The 16,683-nt window shown below is 39.5% G+C and overlaps 1 protein-coding gene across 6 annotated transcripts in view; it reads right to left on the bottom strand.

Moving 5' to 3' along the window:
- Positions 1-16,683, bottom strand: part of SCP2 (sterol carrier protein 2) — a 132,134-nt gene that overhangs the window by 27,156 nt on the left and 88,295 nt on the right. For all 6 annotated transcript variants that reach the window (XM_055235250.2, XM_063613848.1, XM_055235247.2 and 3 more), the window contains one exon: positions 9,031-9,184. In XM_055235250.2, coding sequence (XP_055091225.1) covers positions 9,031-9,184 — 154 coding nt within the window. The remainder of the gene's footprint in view (positions 1-9,030; positions 9,185-16,683) is intronic.

Here is a 16,683-nt window from a genome sequence, read left to right as displayed (position 1 = left end):
AAGTGTTCAGTTTAGTAGTATTAAATACAGTCATAATGTTGTGCAACCATCACCACCTTTCATCTGCATAACTCTTTTCATCTTGCAAAACTGAAACTCTACCCATTAAAGAGTGACTCCTCACTTCCCCCTGCTTCCAACCCCTGGCAACCACCATTCTACTTTCTGTCTCTATAATTTTGAATACTCTAGGTACCACTAGGTACTATGAAGTGGAATCATATAGCATTTGTCTTTTTGTGACTGACATATCACTTGGCATAATGTTCTCAAGGATCATCCATCTTGTAGCACATCAGGATTTTTAAAAAGGCTGGGTTTCATTTTAAGATGAACAAATCAGAACAGGTATGCCTGATGATGGTAAGGAACCTGGAGAAAGGAGATGGAAGGAGAGAAATCTTGTGGCCTGTGACAGGACAAGGAGACTCAAGCAAAGAAAGAGGATCAGATGGGCGTAATTCTAGTGTAGTGAGTCTGTAGGTCTTGGATGGAAGTTAAGGAAGTTTGGGTTTAATGGCTTCTATTTCTCAACAAAGTATAAGGCAAAGTAATCAGCAGAGAGTGAGGGTGAAAGGGAGGGTGTGGACAGTCTAAATTGAAAAGAGAACCTACTAGAGGAATCATATTAATATATGAACAGAGAATGGAACCTTAGCTCCAGCAAGCAGACTCTGTGCAGTCCTGGTTGCACAGAATGCCACCTCACACCTCTATGCCTTTGCCACTGCTGCTCCCTGGGTCCAGAATACCTCCATCTTAGCAAACTCCATTTCTCCCTTCGAGACCCAGCCCTTTCAGGAAACTCCTTTTCTGTGAAACCCTACTAAATGTCAATGGCTTAAGAGCAGATACCATACCTTTTCTTTAAAAAAAATCTCTGTATTTTCCAGTTCCCAGCAAATCATAGGCATTTAGTGAATAGTGACTGAATGGAACTGAAGTTATCCTGAATTCTCCCTTGCCTAACTCCTAATTCCTTCCTGTTCCATTCAGAGCAGAATTATCTATGGTACACTATATCGTCTTGGTCAAAAGTCTGAATATGTGACCTAAAATCAAGTAGCCACAACTAGTTCTCCACAACCCAATTTCATTTCATTGGTCCAATTTTTCAGTTACTTTTAATCATCATTGTGCCCTTTTCCAAACTTGCCACGTCTTGCATGTTCCCAAAGGTCACAGGTGTGTCTTTTATCTTGCTTATTTTGAAAAGCTCATGAAGTTAGTGATGAACCAACTTTTCATCCAGATTAAGATAAAAGTTAATATGTAAAGTTTTATCAATATTTTCTGAAAACCCCTCATTCCTTAAAATTTATATATGTGCCCTGCTCTAAGAAAACCGAATATATCAACTTAAACTCAGAGAGTATTCACATTCACAAAAGGATGTTCCTCATGATTTCTTTACATAAAAAGTTCTTTTATCAGAAACTAAATTCCAGTTGGTTTTATTTTTTTAAATTTGGTTTATATATGTTTCCTGGAATAAATCTAGTATATAAACATTGAAAGGAAACTTGAAGATAAAAACCAGCAAATATCCTACTCAGCATATGAATTCCCTCCATGATTCTTGAAAATTTTCATTCTAAGGCCTAAAACAGGCTCTGCTACAACAATGTCAAAGACTGAGAGCACAGAGTAGCCAGGAAAACAGAAGCACCGCACTCAGCTACCTTGATTCCTACCACTCAAGGCTCTCTCTCCTTAGATAAGTTATTTTAACTCTGATCATCAATCTCATCTATAAACAGAAATACCTAATGTGTGGGACTTTTATGAGGATTAAACAAAGAAGTACATGTGAAACACGTAGGCCCTCAAAAAGTGATTGTGAAAGAACTCTTACAACTCAATAATTAAAATACAAAGACCCCAATTTTCAAATGCCAAAGGATCTGAATAGGCTTTTCTCCAAGGAAGATATGCATATAGCCAATAAACATGAAAAGATGCTGATCATCAATAGCCATCAGGGAAATGCAAAGCACAATGAAATACCACTTCACAACCACTAGGATGGCTAACACTAAAAAGATAGGTAACAAGAAGTAATGACAGAATGTGGAGAAATTGGAACCTTCAGCCATATAAAGGAATCAAGTACTGATATCTGCCACAACATGGATGAATCTTGACAACATTATGCTAAATGAAAGAAGCCAGTCACCAAAGGCCATACAAGGTATGATTTCATTTACATACAATGTCCGTAACAGGCAAATCCATAGAGACAGAAAGTAGGTTAGTGTTTGCCAGAGACTGCAAGAAGGAGGGATTACTAATGGGTACACACTTTCTCTTGAGGTGATGAAAACGTTCTAAGATTAATTGCAGTAATGACTGCACAACTTTGTGATATGCTAAAAACCACTGAACGTACACTTAAAATGCGTGAATTGTGGGCATGTGAATTAGGTCTTAATAAAGTTATCTGAAATAATTTTTAAAAAATGGTTGATGAGGCCGGGCATGGTGGCTCATGCCTGTAATCCCAGCACTTTGGGAGTTCAAGACAGGTGGATCACATGAGGCCAGGAGTTCAAGACCAGCCTGGAAAAAATGGCAAAACACTGTCTCTACTAAAAATACAAAAATTAGCTGGGCCTGTGACTGTAGTCCCAGCTACTCGGGAGTCTGAGGCACAAGAATCGCTTGAACCCAGGATGCAGAGGTTGTAGTGAGATAAGATCATACCACTGCACTACAGCCTGGGTGACAAGGCAAGACTCTGTCTCAAAAAAAAAAAAAAGTGGTTGACGGCCAGGCATGGTGGCTCATGCCTGTCATCTCAGCACTTTGGGAGGCCAAGGCAGGTGGATCACTTGAGCCCAAGAGTTCAAGACCAACCTGGGCAACATGGCGAAACCCTACCTCTACAAAAAAAATACAAAAATTAGCTGGGCATGACGGTGTGTGCCTGTGGTCCGAACTACTCAGGAGGCTGAGGTAGGAAGATTATCTGAGCCTGGGGAGGTCGAAGCTGCAGTGACCCATGATAACACCACTGCAATCCAGCCTGGATGACAGAGTGAGACTCTGTCTAAAAAAAAAAGTGGTTGCTGTTATTCTTAGTGTTTGGGAAGATTATAAAGTACTGCATTGTAATCAAACCTTCATCCCTAAAACAAAAATTTAACCAGTAATCAGTTTGTTCTGATTGGAGACGGTTGTACAGTACACATAAGTTTCAGGGAATATCAAGTTCATTTGTAATCAGCTACTCCCCATGACCTCAGAGCAGGCACATGGTTCCATCACACATAGAAATACAGCCCACAGAGTTGAGAGTTGGAAGACAAACAAAGAAATCTCATAGAGGTATGGTGGGAGATATGATAAGATCCTCTTTGGCCAAGCTGTGGGCTTCAATGAGTTGGATATGTTCCCCATTCTGTACTAAAAATTTAAGTTCATTTTTTCCTAAACCCCTAAGTAATATTTATAATTAATAAATAAAACCATTTTCAGGCTGGGCGCAGTGGCTCACACCTGTAATTTCAGCACTACAGGAGGCCGAGGTGGGCAGATTGCTTGACTCCAGGAGTCTGAGACCAGCCTGGGCAACATAGCGAAACCCTGTCTCTATAAAATTGAATTAAATTAAACTAAGATAAAACCATTTTTGACCTTTAACCAGTGACACGACTAGAGAAATAGGAAAGAAGAAAGGAAAATGCACTGGGAAATAAAAAACCAACAGTTTATTGAGCAACTACAATGTGTGGCAGATATTTTTAGTTTGTTATTTTCTGATCCCTAAAGTACGTATTTTCAGTATTTTCTAAATAAGGAAAAGGCTAAATTAATATGCTCAAAGCCAGTAATGTGATCAAAAAGTTGATAAGGTGCTCTTCCCACTGATCAAAACTGTCTCTGATGGCATGGCATGGTGGCTCACGTCTGTAATCCCAGCACTTTGGGAGGCTGAGGCAGGCGGATCACTTGAGTTCAGGAGTTCAAGACCAGCCTGGACAACATGGCAAAACTCCGTCTCTACTAAAAATACAAAAATTAGCCAGGCATGGTGGCACGCACCTGTAATCCCACTTACTCAGGAGGCTGAGGCACAAGAATTGCATGAACCCAGGAGGTGGAAGTTGCAGTGAGCCGAGAATGTGCTACTGTGCTCCAGCCTGGATGACAGAGGGAGACTCCGTCTCAAAAAAAAACAAAAATCTGTCTCCGGTAACTCTAGTCTATAAAATTTAAAAAGTTGTCACATACAAGTGACATTTAACTAGTTTTATAAATTCCTCATTCTAACTGCTAACAAACTGGTGGCTACGTGAGTATGGAAACAGATACACATCACATTAAGATTATTGCATGCATTCCTTAAATATCTGTTTTAAAACAAAACTAAAGTAATGCTTGTATGTGCTACTGCGCTTGCTGAAAAGGCCTAGAAGTAATAATAACAAGCACACAGCTAACAGCCATTTGTGGTTTCCATATACCATTCTCTACTAAAAGGAACCAGGACTCAGAGAAATGACTGATCCTAGGGCTGAGGCATGGAAAGCACAGGACGAGCCTGGAATACCTTCTTGTGCCAGAAAGTAAGGAACTACTAAAAGGAATCATAGGGAAAAATGAATCAACTTGATCAGGTTCCCACTGGCCAAATCAGGGGCATTTTGAAAATCAAAATAATTGATACCACTTTACTATAACCCAGTGAATACAATAAGAATTCATCAGTTTGTATGTATACATATATAAATATATGAATAAATTTTGAAATAGAAGACAAGGGAAAGCTCTTCTTTACAGAATAATGCCAGTTAATAAGTATAGAAAAAATGGTATCATCTCAAAGCATCGTGCTACAAATTACTTATTAATTACAAGGAAAAGAACAGCAACTTTTCAGAGGAAAACATGGTAGATGCCACATTAAGTGATTAAAGCTAACAATATCAGTATGGGTTAAACAACCTCATGCACCTCCAGATATGATGCACCTAGAAGGACACAACATAATTTCATGCTGCAAAAAATGTATAATCTGAATCTAATTTGGGGAAACATTAGGCAATTGCAAATTGAGAAACATTCTACTATTAAAGAATATACTTGTACTCTTAAAAAAAAATCATGGTCAAGAAATACAAAGAAAGTCTGAGGGATCATTTCACATTAAAGGAAACTAGAGAAACAAGACAGCTAAATGCATTTTTAGGGATTTCTCCTGACAGGGAGGAAAAATAAAGCTTAGAGTATATTTTATAAATATATTATTGGGACAGTTGTTGAACTGTGACTATGTGTTATTTGAATGAGTTCATAGTATTGTATCCATGTTTTTTCTTTTTTCTTTTTTTTTTGAAACAGAGTCTTGCTCTGTTGCCCAGGCTGGAGTTCAGTGGCGTGATCTCAGCTCACCGCAACCTCTGCCTCCCAGGCTGAAGCGATTCTTGTGCCACAGCCCCCTGAGTAGCTGGGACTACAGGCGTGTGCTACCATGCCTGGCTGATTTTTGTATTTTTAGTAGAGAGGGGGTTTCACCATGTTGTCCAGGCTGGTCTCAAACTCCTGACCGCAAGCCATCCACTCGCCTCAGCCTCCCAAAGTTCTGGGATTACAGGCATGAGATACCACGCCCAACCCTATTAAGTTTCTTGAGTTTTACAACTACTATGGTTAAGCAAAAGCATATCATTGTTTCTACAATTACACACTGAAATATTTAGGGATAAAGAAGCATAACAACTCCACCTTTGCTCTCAGATAGTTAAGAAAAAAATATATACAGATATAAATATATGTAGAGGAAAAATGATAAAGCAAATGGGCAAAATGTCAACAATTGGTAAATCTAGGTAGAAGGTATAAGGGAGTTCCTTGTATTATTCTTAGAATTTTTTCCTGTTTGTTTGTAACTACCTAACAGGTTCTAATTGAAAAAGAAATTCAGGCCAGGTGCAATGGTCCATGCCTGTAATCTCAGCACTTTGGGAGGCAGAGGCAGGTGGATTACCTGAGGTCAGGAGTTCGAGACCAGCCTGGCCAACATGGTGAAACCCTGTCTTTACTAAAAATACAAAAATAAGCCGGGCGTGGTGGTGAGCACCTGTAATCCCAGCTACCTGGGAGGCTGAGGCAGGAGAATCACTTGAACCTGGGAGGCGGAGGTTGCAGTGAGCTGAGATCATGCCACTGCACTGCAGCCTGGGTGACAAAAGCCAAACTCTGTCTCAAAAAAAAAGAAAAGAAAAAAGAAAATATGAACAAGTTAATCACCTGCAATGCTACTACTCCGACAATTTTTCTCTATCCATTTTTCTGTATTGCTTCTCGTTGTCATTTATGGGCATGCATACAGTTGTAATCATTATATAGAAACAATTTTTACTTCTAATTTGACTTCTTATATCACTTAGGATCTTCAAATAGTACCCACTGGGTTAAACTTTCAAGCTAACTTAGTTTTCCATTAAAAAGAAAATGGGAATAATCCAAATATGCCTCAACCAAAGAATGGGTAAGCAACTAACACTTCCATACTATGGAATATTATTGAGCAATAAAAGGGGCAAATTACTGATACACACAATAATGTGGATGAATTTTAAAATGTGTAATATTAAATGAAAGAAGCCAGACTCAAAGGCTTTTTGATTCCATTCACATGACACTCTGCAAAAAGGAATACTACAGGGGTGGAAAACAGATCAGTGGTTGCCAGAGGCCAGAAGAGAAGGAGAAGGGTTGACTGCACAGGTGCACAAGGAATTTTTTGGGCAATAAAACTATTTTATATCTTGATTATGGTGGTAGTAACATGACTGTGTGTTTATCAAAACTTGTGGAAATACAATACAAAGAATGAATTTTACTGTATGTAAATTATACCTTAATTTTAAAAAAAGAAATACAAACAAAGTTGGGCTTTAAAATGGGGTTTTATTTAACAGAATATAGAATACAAACCTATTCTCAGACTGCAGCACAAAAGCTCCTCTCTTACATAAAATGAATAGGATGTTATAATACAAAGTTGATATTCATGTTCAAAACTGGTCTAAATTAAAGTTTAATTGTGAATCAAATGTAGTTGTTCACAGCTCTTAAATGTGACCTCTCCTCTTCATTGTTCACAGCCTGTGTTGCAACACTAAAGATTTCTCCTCCACACTCCTACCAACAGCTTCCTAAGCATTCCTGGCCTCTGGTCTCTCCACCACCAGCTCAGAGTAATGCCAGACTGATCTACCTAATGTGTAATATAGTCACATGATCTTTTGCTAATGAGTATCTTTCCATATTCTATAGGATAAATTCCAAACTCCTAAGCATTGCATCTGAATCATTTCAAAACCATAATCCCACTTTGTCCCTCTACCCAGGCACACACAAAATAATCTACTCTGTACCCACACAGCACAACCACTTGTCAAACCTTTTTGTATTTTCAAATTTCTATACCTATGTACAGACTTGGAATGCCCTTCCCCTATACTTCTCCTGGGCAATCCTAGTCATCTCAGCTCAAATTTACTTTCTTCATAATAATTTCTTCCTCTGAGCTTCTACAGCATTTTGAAAAAAGTATGTTGCCTTCCCCATATATTTAGAGGACCACACAAGACTCTGTCTCAAAAAAGAAAAAAAACCCACAAAAACTTAAGATTCAATACCTTTTATTCCCATTCAATAAACATATGAGAGATTCTAGGAACAAGAGATGTAAGTCACAGTCTTAGGCCTCAAGGATTTCATATAATAAGGGGAATTAAAAGCTGAATACAGTGCAACCAAACCAACTAGATAGTACCCAAAAACATACAAAGTGCTGTGGATATTCAAAAAGAGATGATATTTGAGACGGGCTTTAAATTATAAGTTTTACAACAGAAATTATATTCTGGGCAGAGAAAGAGGAGAAGACAAGAGATCTAAGAGCTTACAGAAGAATCAAATAGACTCAATAAAAGAAGCGTGTCTCCATGTATACATATGTAACAAACCTGCAAGTTGTGCACATGTACCCTACAACTTAAAGTATAATAATAAAAAAAAAGAAGTGTTTCTCATATCCTTTGTTGGAGAAACAAAAAAGTGTGAATAAATGATTAAATAATTACCAAGAATTTCAAAAGAAAAAAGGGAGCCAATTAATGTCAAAAGCTACAGCAGGGTTAAAGAGAGTAAATAGGGAAAATAAAGACAAGGTTATTCAATTTCATTTAGATCCTGGTGGCCTTATCTGACACTGACCTCGGTGGTGAGGTAAAAAATTAGACTGTGAGGTATTCCGGCTTGGAAAAATAAAGGTGGCTCAACATAAAACGCTCATCATGAACAACAACAATTAAGGCAAGGAGAAAAAGAGATCTAAGGGAAGACCTGAACATGTATGCTGACAGAGGGAAAGGAGTCAATGGAAAGATAACCAAGTTAAGAAAGTGACTGGAAACAAAAGCATGGAACAAGGAAAGCTGAGCCTTTCACAGGAGGGGCGCTTTTTTCCTCTGGGGAGGAACACTTCTCTGAGAGATGAGCAAGGGAGTTGAGGGATCCTGAGTGGGATGGGAAAGAAAGTGCCTGCAAATTGAGGAGCATGGGTAGTTGAAGGAGAGGAAGAAATTCAGCAAGAGACAAAAAGAATTCTAGCAGCAACGAGGGCTTATTAGCTGGACTCGGAAATACAAATTTGCAAAGATCCAATCAGCACATTTAGTGACTCCCTAAACCACCGCAGCCTGGAAGGCCATGAGGAGACCTGCCTAAATAACCCAGGTTGCTAGGGCGGAGACCCATACCCAGCCAGCTCGGGCTTCTAGTTCAGTACTCCCGTGACTATCCTGGGTCCTTTTTTCAACAGAATTCTCCTAAAGTTGGTTAAATTTAAAACCTGATGGCCACTTTTAAAGCCATGTTCTTAAAACAATGTAATGAGATACTTTTCCTTAAATACTAAGACAATAAAATATTTAAGAAATTTTTACATGTAAAACATCATCAACTGTGAAAAGTCAGAAGGATTAATTGACACACAAAACTCAGAATGTCACTCACCTGGCGGCTTCCGGAAACCCCATCTTGTAGAGTGTTACAACCACAGCTCCTCCAATGCCTAAATTGTGCTGCAGAGCCACCTTTGCACCGGGAACTTGCCTCTTTCCGGCTTCTCCTCTCAGCTGCCAGCAGAGTTCTGCACACTGAGCAAGACCTAACAAATCGAACACAGAGCACTGAGTCTGTTGGATTAGAAAGCTGCTTCCACCAGCTTTCTCAAGCCAGAAAAGGGATGTTTGTGACTTTAAATTAAAGCATTTGATTAAGCCGAGGCCATGTTTGTGTAAATAGTAACTTCTCTTAAAACACTGAAGGGTTTTGCAGCTAGTTATTTTCTAAATTTCTTTCCTGCACTCTTTCAACTTACTCAACCTGTCGTTTTCTGGCATGTTGAAAGAGAAAACATCGAATCTACAATTCTCTAGTCCAGGGAAAATGGCATAAAAATAATTTAATTTTACCATTTTTAATGTATTAAAAGAAAATAAACAAGGATTTGGAAGTTCACATTCCCTAAAAAGGTTAGCTGGTATGGGAAATTTTTCCTATTATTTTCCTCGAAGTAGTTCCCAACAGGAATGAGTTGTTTTCCAGACCTATTCACAGCTACTCACAAGAAAAGTTCTGGATTCACAAGGATAACATTCTGTCCCCTGAATAATAAAATCAAAGATGTTTAGAGCTGAAAGGAACTTACTGATGTAAACACTGAGGAACAGAAAGGTTAATCTGTGAATGGTTACAAAGCAGGCTAATTCCAGAGGTAAGGTTAGAACCCATGACTCCAGATGTACATTTGTTTGCCTTTCTATCGGACCAGCTATTGAAAGAGAGCTGGATTAAGAATGTTCTATCAGGGCCGGGCGCGGTGGCTCACGCCTGTAATCCCAGCACTTTGGTAGGCCGAGGCGGGTGGATCACGAGGTCAGGAGATCGAGACCATCCTGGCTAACACGGTGAAACCCTGTCTCTACTAAAAATACACACACACACACAAAAAATTAGCCGGGCGTGGTGGCGGGCGCCTCTAGTCCCAACTACTCGGGAGGCTGAGGCAGGAGAATGGCGTGAACCCGGGAGGCAGAGCTTGCAGTGATCCCAGATCGGGCCACTGCACTCCAGCCTGGGCGATAGAGCAAGACTCCGTCTCAAAAAAAAAAAAAAAAAAAAAAGAATGTGTTCTATCAGGACAGACTGGTCTGCAGGTCTACTACTTACAGTGCCTATTCTTCCATGCACATCCCCAGCCACAACTTCCAATTCCTGAGTACCTGTGACAATTTCCTGTATAAACCCCAACTTCCCCAAGAAATTTAACTGCTGCTTTTCATTTCTAAGCAGTGTCTATATATTTACAGACCATGTATCTTAAACACTATTTTAAAATAGGTAGCTCCCAGCGTGGACAACATAGCAAGACCTAATCTCTACTAAAAATAAATTTATTTTATTTATTTATTTTTGAGATGGAGTCTTGCTCTGTTGCCCAGGATAGAGTGCAGTAGCACGATCTTGGCTCACCGCAACCTCCGCCTCCCAGGTTCCAGCGATTCTCCTGCCTCAGCCTGCCAAGTAGCCGGGACTCCAGGCATGCGCCACCACTCCCAGCTAATTTTTCATTTTTTTATTTTTTAGTAGAGACGGGGTTTCACCATATATGCCAGGCTGGTCTTGAACTCCTGACCTCATGATCTGCCCACCTTGGCCTCCCCAAGTGCTGGGATTACAGGCGCAAGCCACCGCACCCGGCCTAAAAATAAAATTTTTTTAAATCAGCCAGGCATGGGGACACGTGTCTGTAGGCCTAGCTACTCAAGAGGCTGAGGAAGGAGGATGGTCTGAGCCCAGGAAGTCAAGGCTGCAGTGAGCTATAATCATGCCACTGCACTCCAGCAGGGCGAGATTATAGGGTGAGACCCTGTCTCAAAAAAAAAGGTAGTTCCACACCTGGTAATAACTTTTTGAATTGTGAACATTTTAGAAATTAATGAGGAAGGTCAAATTGAAATGACTCTATTATACCCAAACTTGGGGACAATCAGTTTTACTGGAAATCTGCCTTTATAAATGAATATGTAAAACAAAAAAGACAAAAAAAATTCAAACTGGTCTTAGATACACTGCTAGTTGTCTTCACAAAAGAACGGATGCAATTTACAACTATTTGAGAAAATACTCGATCTCGCCATTGATAAAAATCAAATAGATACCATTTTACGCCAATCAAATTGGTAAGAATATTTAAAAATGGGAATAATCAATGCAAGCAAAACTACAGCAAGATAGCCACCTCTATACAGAACTGGTCAAAGTTTAAACCAGGACAACCTTTTTGGAAAGCAATGTACAAAGTTATGAAGAGTCTTTAAAATGCCTTCAAAACCATTCCATGGAAATAATCAAATAAATGTAGGGAAAGTTTTACACACAAAGCTATCTGTTCATCATATTGTTATAACAGTGAAAAACTAGATAATCTAGAATTGAAATAACTGGGGAATGGTTATGTAGAGAAGGGCAAAGGGAGCAAATTCTCCTTGGCCCACTGAAGGTTTCCTGAAAAATCAACTTGCAAAAGTCAGATTAATTAGAGAAAGGGTATACAAATTTAACGTGTATACATAGGAGCATTCGGAATAAAGACCCAAAGATACAGGGGAAGTTGTCCATTTTATGCTTAGGTTCAACAAAGTATGGAACAGCCGTGTAGAAATATGACTGGACAAAAAGCATATGATCTAATGCTAATAGACTGAGTGGGGAAACCCAGCCAGGCCTGTCCATCTAGGTTCTTCTTGGCCTCTCTGAACATGCATTCCTTCCTTCTGGGCGTGGGGCAGGAACCTTTCTGGAATGGGGGTCTTATGACCTACAGTCAAACAAGATAGGTCAGATAATTTCTTTATGGCCAGTTTTTACACAGAAAGGTGAAGGAAGTTATAGTAGTATTCTAGGTATTATGACTGGCTTTGGGGAAAAGGGGTTAGGGTTTTCATGATCTGCCTTGAGGAAGAGGGATTCTAGTTTCTATGGCTGGCCTTGGTGGGGAGAATGGGACTGAGAGACAGGAGGCCAGGAGAAGGCCAGAGAAAAATTGTTGCTTCTGAGGCTTTTATTTTGGTGTATTGTTTTCTAAGCCCTAACAGTGATGTAAATTAAAAGCTAGATATAAATAGAAAAAGCAAGCTGTTTTTCCTCTCTACTCAACATACTCACAGCACACTTCTGTGACCAGATGTCGGGAAGTTGAGGGCTTCCCCCAGATACCAAATCGATTCTTTTACAGACACCAATGAGGTATGCTGTAATTCGTTTCAATTCTAACACTATTTACCTGGAGATAGTGTCAGATCCCATGGGTTGAGGGCTGAGTCCCACCAGGCTGTTCATACTTCAGATGCCAAATGCAAGTCCAGGCCACCTGTACTTCCAACCAACTGGTTACAAACCATCTTGCTGCAAACATTTCCTAACAAGATGTTGGTCAACCTTTTTACATGAAAGTAACTGACCTAGGTAGGACTCAGCTACATAGATAAGGGTATACAATCTGGTTGCTTCTAAAAATGAACCATTTGAACATGTATCAAGCATTCTACCAAATGTTAAAGATAACAGAGGATTCACAGTGTAATGTAAATGCAAAGTGCTAACAAAGATAAGGATGTTAAGTGCTATGAATAGACATAGAATGGAAAAGCTATAGGGGATAAAATTTTGAGTTATGATCTGAGGTCTTTTCTTCCTTCTCCTTGAACCTATAAACCTTCCTATACTATCAAGACAGCCAAGTACAATAAAGTCATAATTCGGCTTTAGTTTCAAATTAGACATTTAAATGCTTTTCCAAAAACAACATTAAAAAGCATGGTTTTCTACTATCAGAGCCTGAATTTTTGAGGAAGAAAAGCCTTGTTGAGCTTCAAACAGCAAAAAGTTTTCACAGACTCAGCATACACTGAAGAATGTATATTTATAATAGAGCAGTTTTTCTCTCCAAAAGATAAAAAATTTGTCACGCGCGTCCGTGTGAAGAGACCACCCAACAGGCTTTGTGTAAGCAACAAGGCTGTTTATTTCACCTGGGTGCAGGCGGGCTGAGTCCAAAAAAGGAGTCAGCAAAGGGTGGTGGGATTATCATTAGTTCTTATAGGTTTTGGGAGAGGTGGTGGAGTTAGGAGCAATTTTTTCCGGGCAGGGGGTGGATCTCACAAAGTACGTTCTCAAGGGCAGGGAGAATACTACAAAGTACCTTTTTTTATTATTATACTTTAAGTTCTAGGGTCCATGTGCACAATGTGCAGCTTTGTTACATATGTATACATGTGCCATGTTGGTGTGCCGCACCCATTAACTCGTCATTTACATTAGTATATCTCCTAATGCTATCTCTTCCCCCTTCCCCCACCTGACGACAGGCCCTGGTGTGTGATGTTCCCCACCATGTGTCCAAGTGTTCTCATTGTTCAATTCCCACCTATGAGCGAGAACACGTGGTGTTTGGTTTTCCGTCCTTGTGATAGTTTGCTCAGAATGATGGTTTCCAGCTTCATCCATGTCCCTACAAAGGAGATGAACTCATCCCTTTTTACGGCTGCATAGTATTCCATGGTGTATATGTGCCACATTTTCTTAATCCACTATATCACTGATGGACATGTGGGTTGGTTCCAAGTCTTTGCTATTGTGAATAGTGCCGCAATAAACATATATGTGCATGTGTCTTTATAGCAGCATGATTTATAATCCTTTGGGTATATACACAGTAATGGAATGGCTGGGTCAAACGCGATTTCTAGTTCTAGATCCCTGAGGAATCGCCACACTGTCTTCCATAATGGTTGAACTAGTTTACAGTCCCACCAACAGTGTAAAAGTGTTCCTATTTCTCCACATCCTCTCTAGCACCTGTTGTTCCCTGACTTTTTAATGATTGCCATTCTAACTGGTGTGAGATGGTATCTCATTGTGGTTTTGATTTGCATTTCTCTGATGGCCAGTGATGATGAGCATTTTTTCATGTGTCTGTTGGCTGCATAAATGTCTTCTTTTGAGGAGTGTCTGTTCATATCCTTCACCCACTTTTTGATGGGGTTGTTTGATTTTTTCTTGTAAATTTGTTTAAGTTCTTTGTAGATTCTTTGTAGATATATATATATATATGGTACCATGCTGTTTTGGCTACTGTAGCCTTGTAGTATAGTTTGAAGTCAGGTAGCATGATGCCTCCACTTTGTTCTTTTGGCTTAGGATTGTCTTGGCAATGCGGGCTCTTTTTTGGTTTCATATGAACTTTAAAGTAGTTTTTTCCAATTCTGTGAAGGTCATTGGTAACTTGGTGGGGATGGCACTGAATCTATAAATTACCTTGGGCAGTATGGCCATTTTCACAATATTCATTCTTCCTATCCATGAGCATGGAATGTTCTTCCATTTGTTTGTATCCTCTTTTATTTCGTTGAGCAGTGGTTTGTAGTTCTCCTTGAAGGGGTCCTTCACATCCCTTGTAAGTTGGATTCCTAGGTATTTTATTCTCTTTGAAGCAGTTGTGAATGGGAGTTCACTCATGATTTGGCTGTTTGTCTGTTATTGGTGTATAGGAATGCTTGTGATTTTTGCACATTGATTTTGTACCCTGAGACTTTGCTGAAGTTGCTTATCAGCTTAAGGAGATTTTGGGCTGAGACGATGGGGTTTGCTAAATATACAATCATGTCATCTGCAAACAGAGACAATTTGACTTCCTCTTTTCTGAATTGAATACCCTTTATTTCTTTCTCCTGCCTGATTGCCCTGGCCAGAACTTCCAACACTATGTTGAATAGGAGTGGTGAGAGAGGGCATTCCTGTCTTGTGCCAGTTTTCAAAGGGAATGCTTCCAGTTTTTGCCCATTCAGTATGACATTGGCTGTGGGTTTGTCATAAACAGCTATTATTTTGAGATATGTCCCATCAATACCTAGTTTATTGAGAGTTTTCAGCATGAAGGGCTGTTGAATTTTGTCAAAGGCCTTTTCTGCATCTTTGAGATAATCATGTGGTTTTTGTGTTTGGTTCTGTTTATATGATGGATTATGTTTACTGATTTGCATATGTCAAACCAGCCTTGCATCCCAGGGATGAAGCCAACTTGATCATGATGGATAAGCTTTTTGATGTGTTGCTGGATTTAGTTTGCCAGTATTTTATTGAGAACTTTTGCATCAATGTTCATCAGGGATATTGGTCTAAAATTCTCTTTTTTTGTTGTGTCTCTGCCAGGCTTTGGTATCAGGATGATGCTGGCCTCATAAATTGAGTTAGTGAGGATTCCCTCTTTTTCTATTGATTGGAATAGTTTCAGAAGGAATGGTACCAGCTTCTCTTTGTGCCCTGGTAGAATTCGGCTGTGAATCTGTCTGGTCCTGGACTTTTTTTGGTTTGTAGGCTATTAATTATTGCCTCAATTTCAGAGCCTGTATTGGTCTATTCAGGGATTCAACTTCTTCCTGGTTTAGTCTTGGGAAAGAATTTCATATCCAGCCAAACTAAGCTTCAAAAGTGAAGGAGAAATAAAATCCTTTACAGATGAGCAAATGCTGAGAGATTTTGTCACCACCAGGCCTGCCTTAGAAGAGCTCCTGAAGGAAGCACTAAACATGGAAAGGAACAACCGGTACAAGCCACTGCAAAAACATGCCAAATTGTAAAGATCATCGATGCTAGGAAGAAACTGCATCAACTAATGAGCAAAATAACCAGCTAACATCATAATGACCGGATCAAATTCACACATAACAATATTAACCTTAAATGTAAATGGGCTAAATGCTCCAATTAAAAGACACAGACTGGCAAATTGGATAAAGAGTCAAGACCCATCAGTGTGCTGTATTCAGGAGACTCATCTAACATGCAAAGACACACATAGGCTCAAAATAAAGGGATGGAGGAAAATCTACCAAGCAAATGGAAAACAAAAAAAAGCAGGGGTTGCAATCCTAGTCTCTGATAAAACAGACTTTAAACCAACAAAGATCAAAAGAGACAAAGAAGGCCATTACATAATGGTAAAGGGATCAATTCAACAAGAAGAGCTAACTATCCTAAATACATATTCACCCAATACAGGAGCACCCAGATTAATAAAGCAAGTCTTTAGAGACCTACAAAGAGACTTAGACTCCCACACAATAATAATGGGAGACTTTAACACCCCACTGTCAACATTAGATCAACAAGACAGAAAGTTAACAAGGATATCCAGGACTTGAACTCAGCTCTGCACCAAGCAGCCCTAATAGACATCTACAGAACTCTCCACCCCAAATCAACAGAATATGTATTCTTCTCAGCACCACATCACACTTATTCCAAAACTGACCATGTAGTTGGAAGTAAACCACTCCTCAGCAAATGTAAAAGAACAGAAATTATAACAAACTGTCTCTCAGATCACAGTGCAATCAAACTAGAACTCAGGATTAAGAAACTCACTCAAAACCGCTCAACTACATGGAAACCGAACAGCCTGCTCCTGAATGACTACTGGGTACACAACGAAATGAAGGCAGAAATAAAGATGTTCTTTAAAACCAATGAGAACAAAGACACAACATACCAGAATCTCTGGGACACATTTAAAGCAGTGTGTAGAGGGAAATTTATAGCACT

Source organism: Symphalangus syndactylus, chromosome 19 (assembly GCF_028878055.3).
Source record: "Symphalangus syndactylus isolate Jambi chromosome 19, NHGRI_mSymSyn1-v2.1_pri, whole genome shotgun sequence".
Classification (NCBI taxonomy): Eukaryota; Metazoa; Chordata; class Mammalia; order Primates; family Hylobatidae; genus Symphalangus; species Symphalangus syndactylus.
The sequence above is the reverse complement of the archived record's forward strand: the minus strand, read 5'-3'. Positions and strand labels throughout refer to the sequence as shown.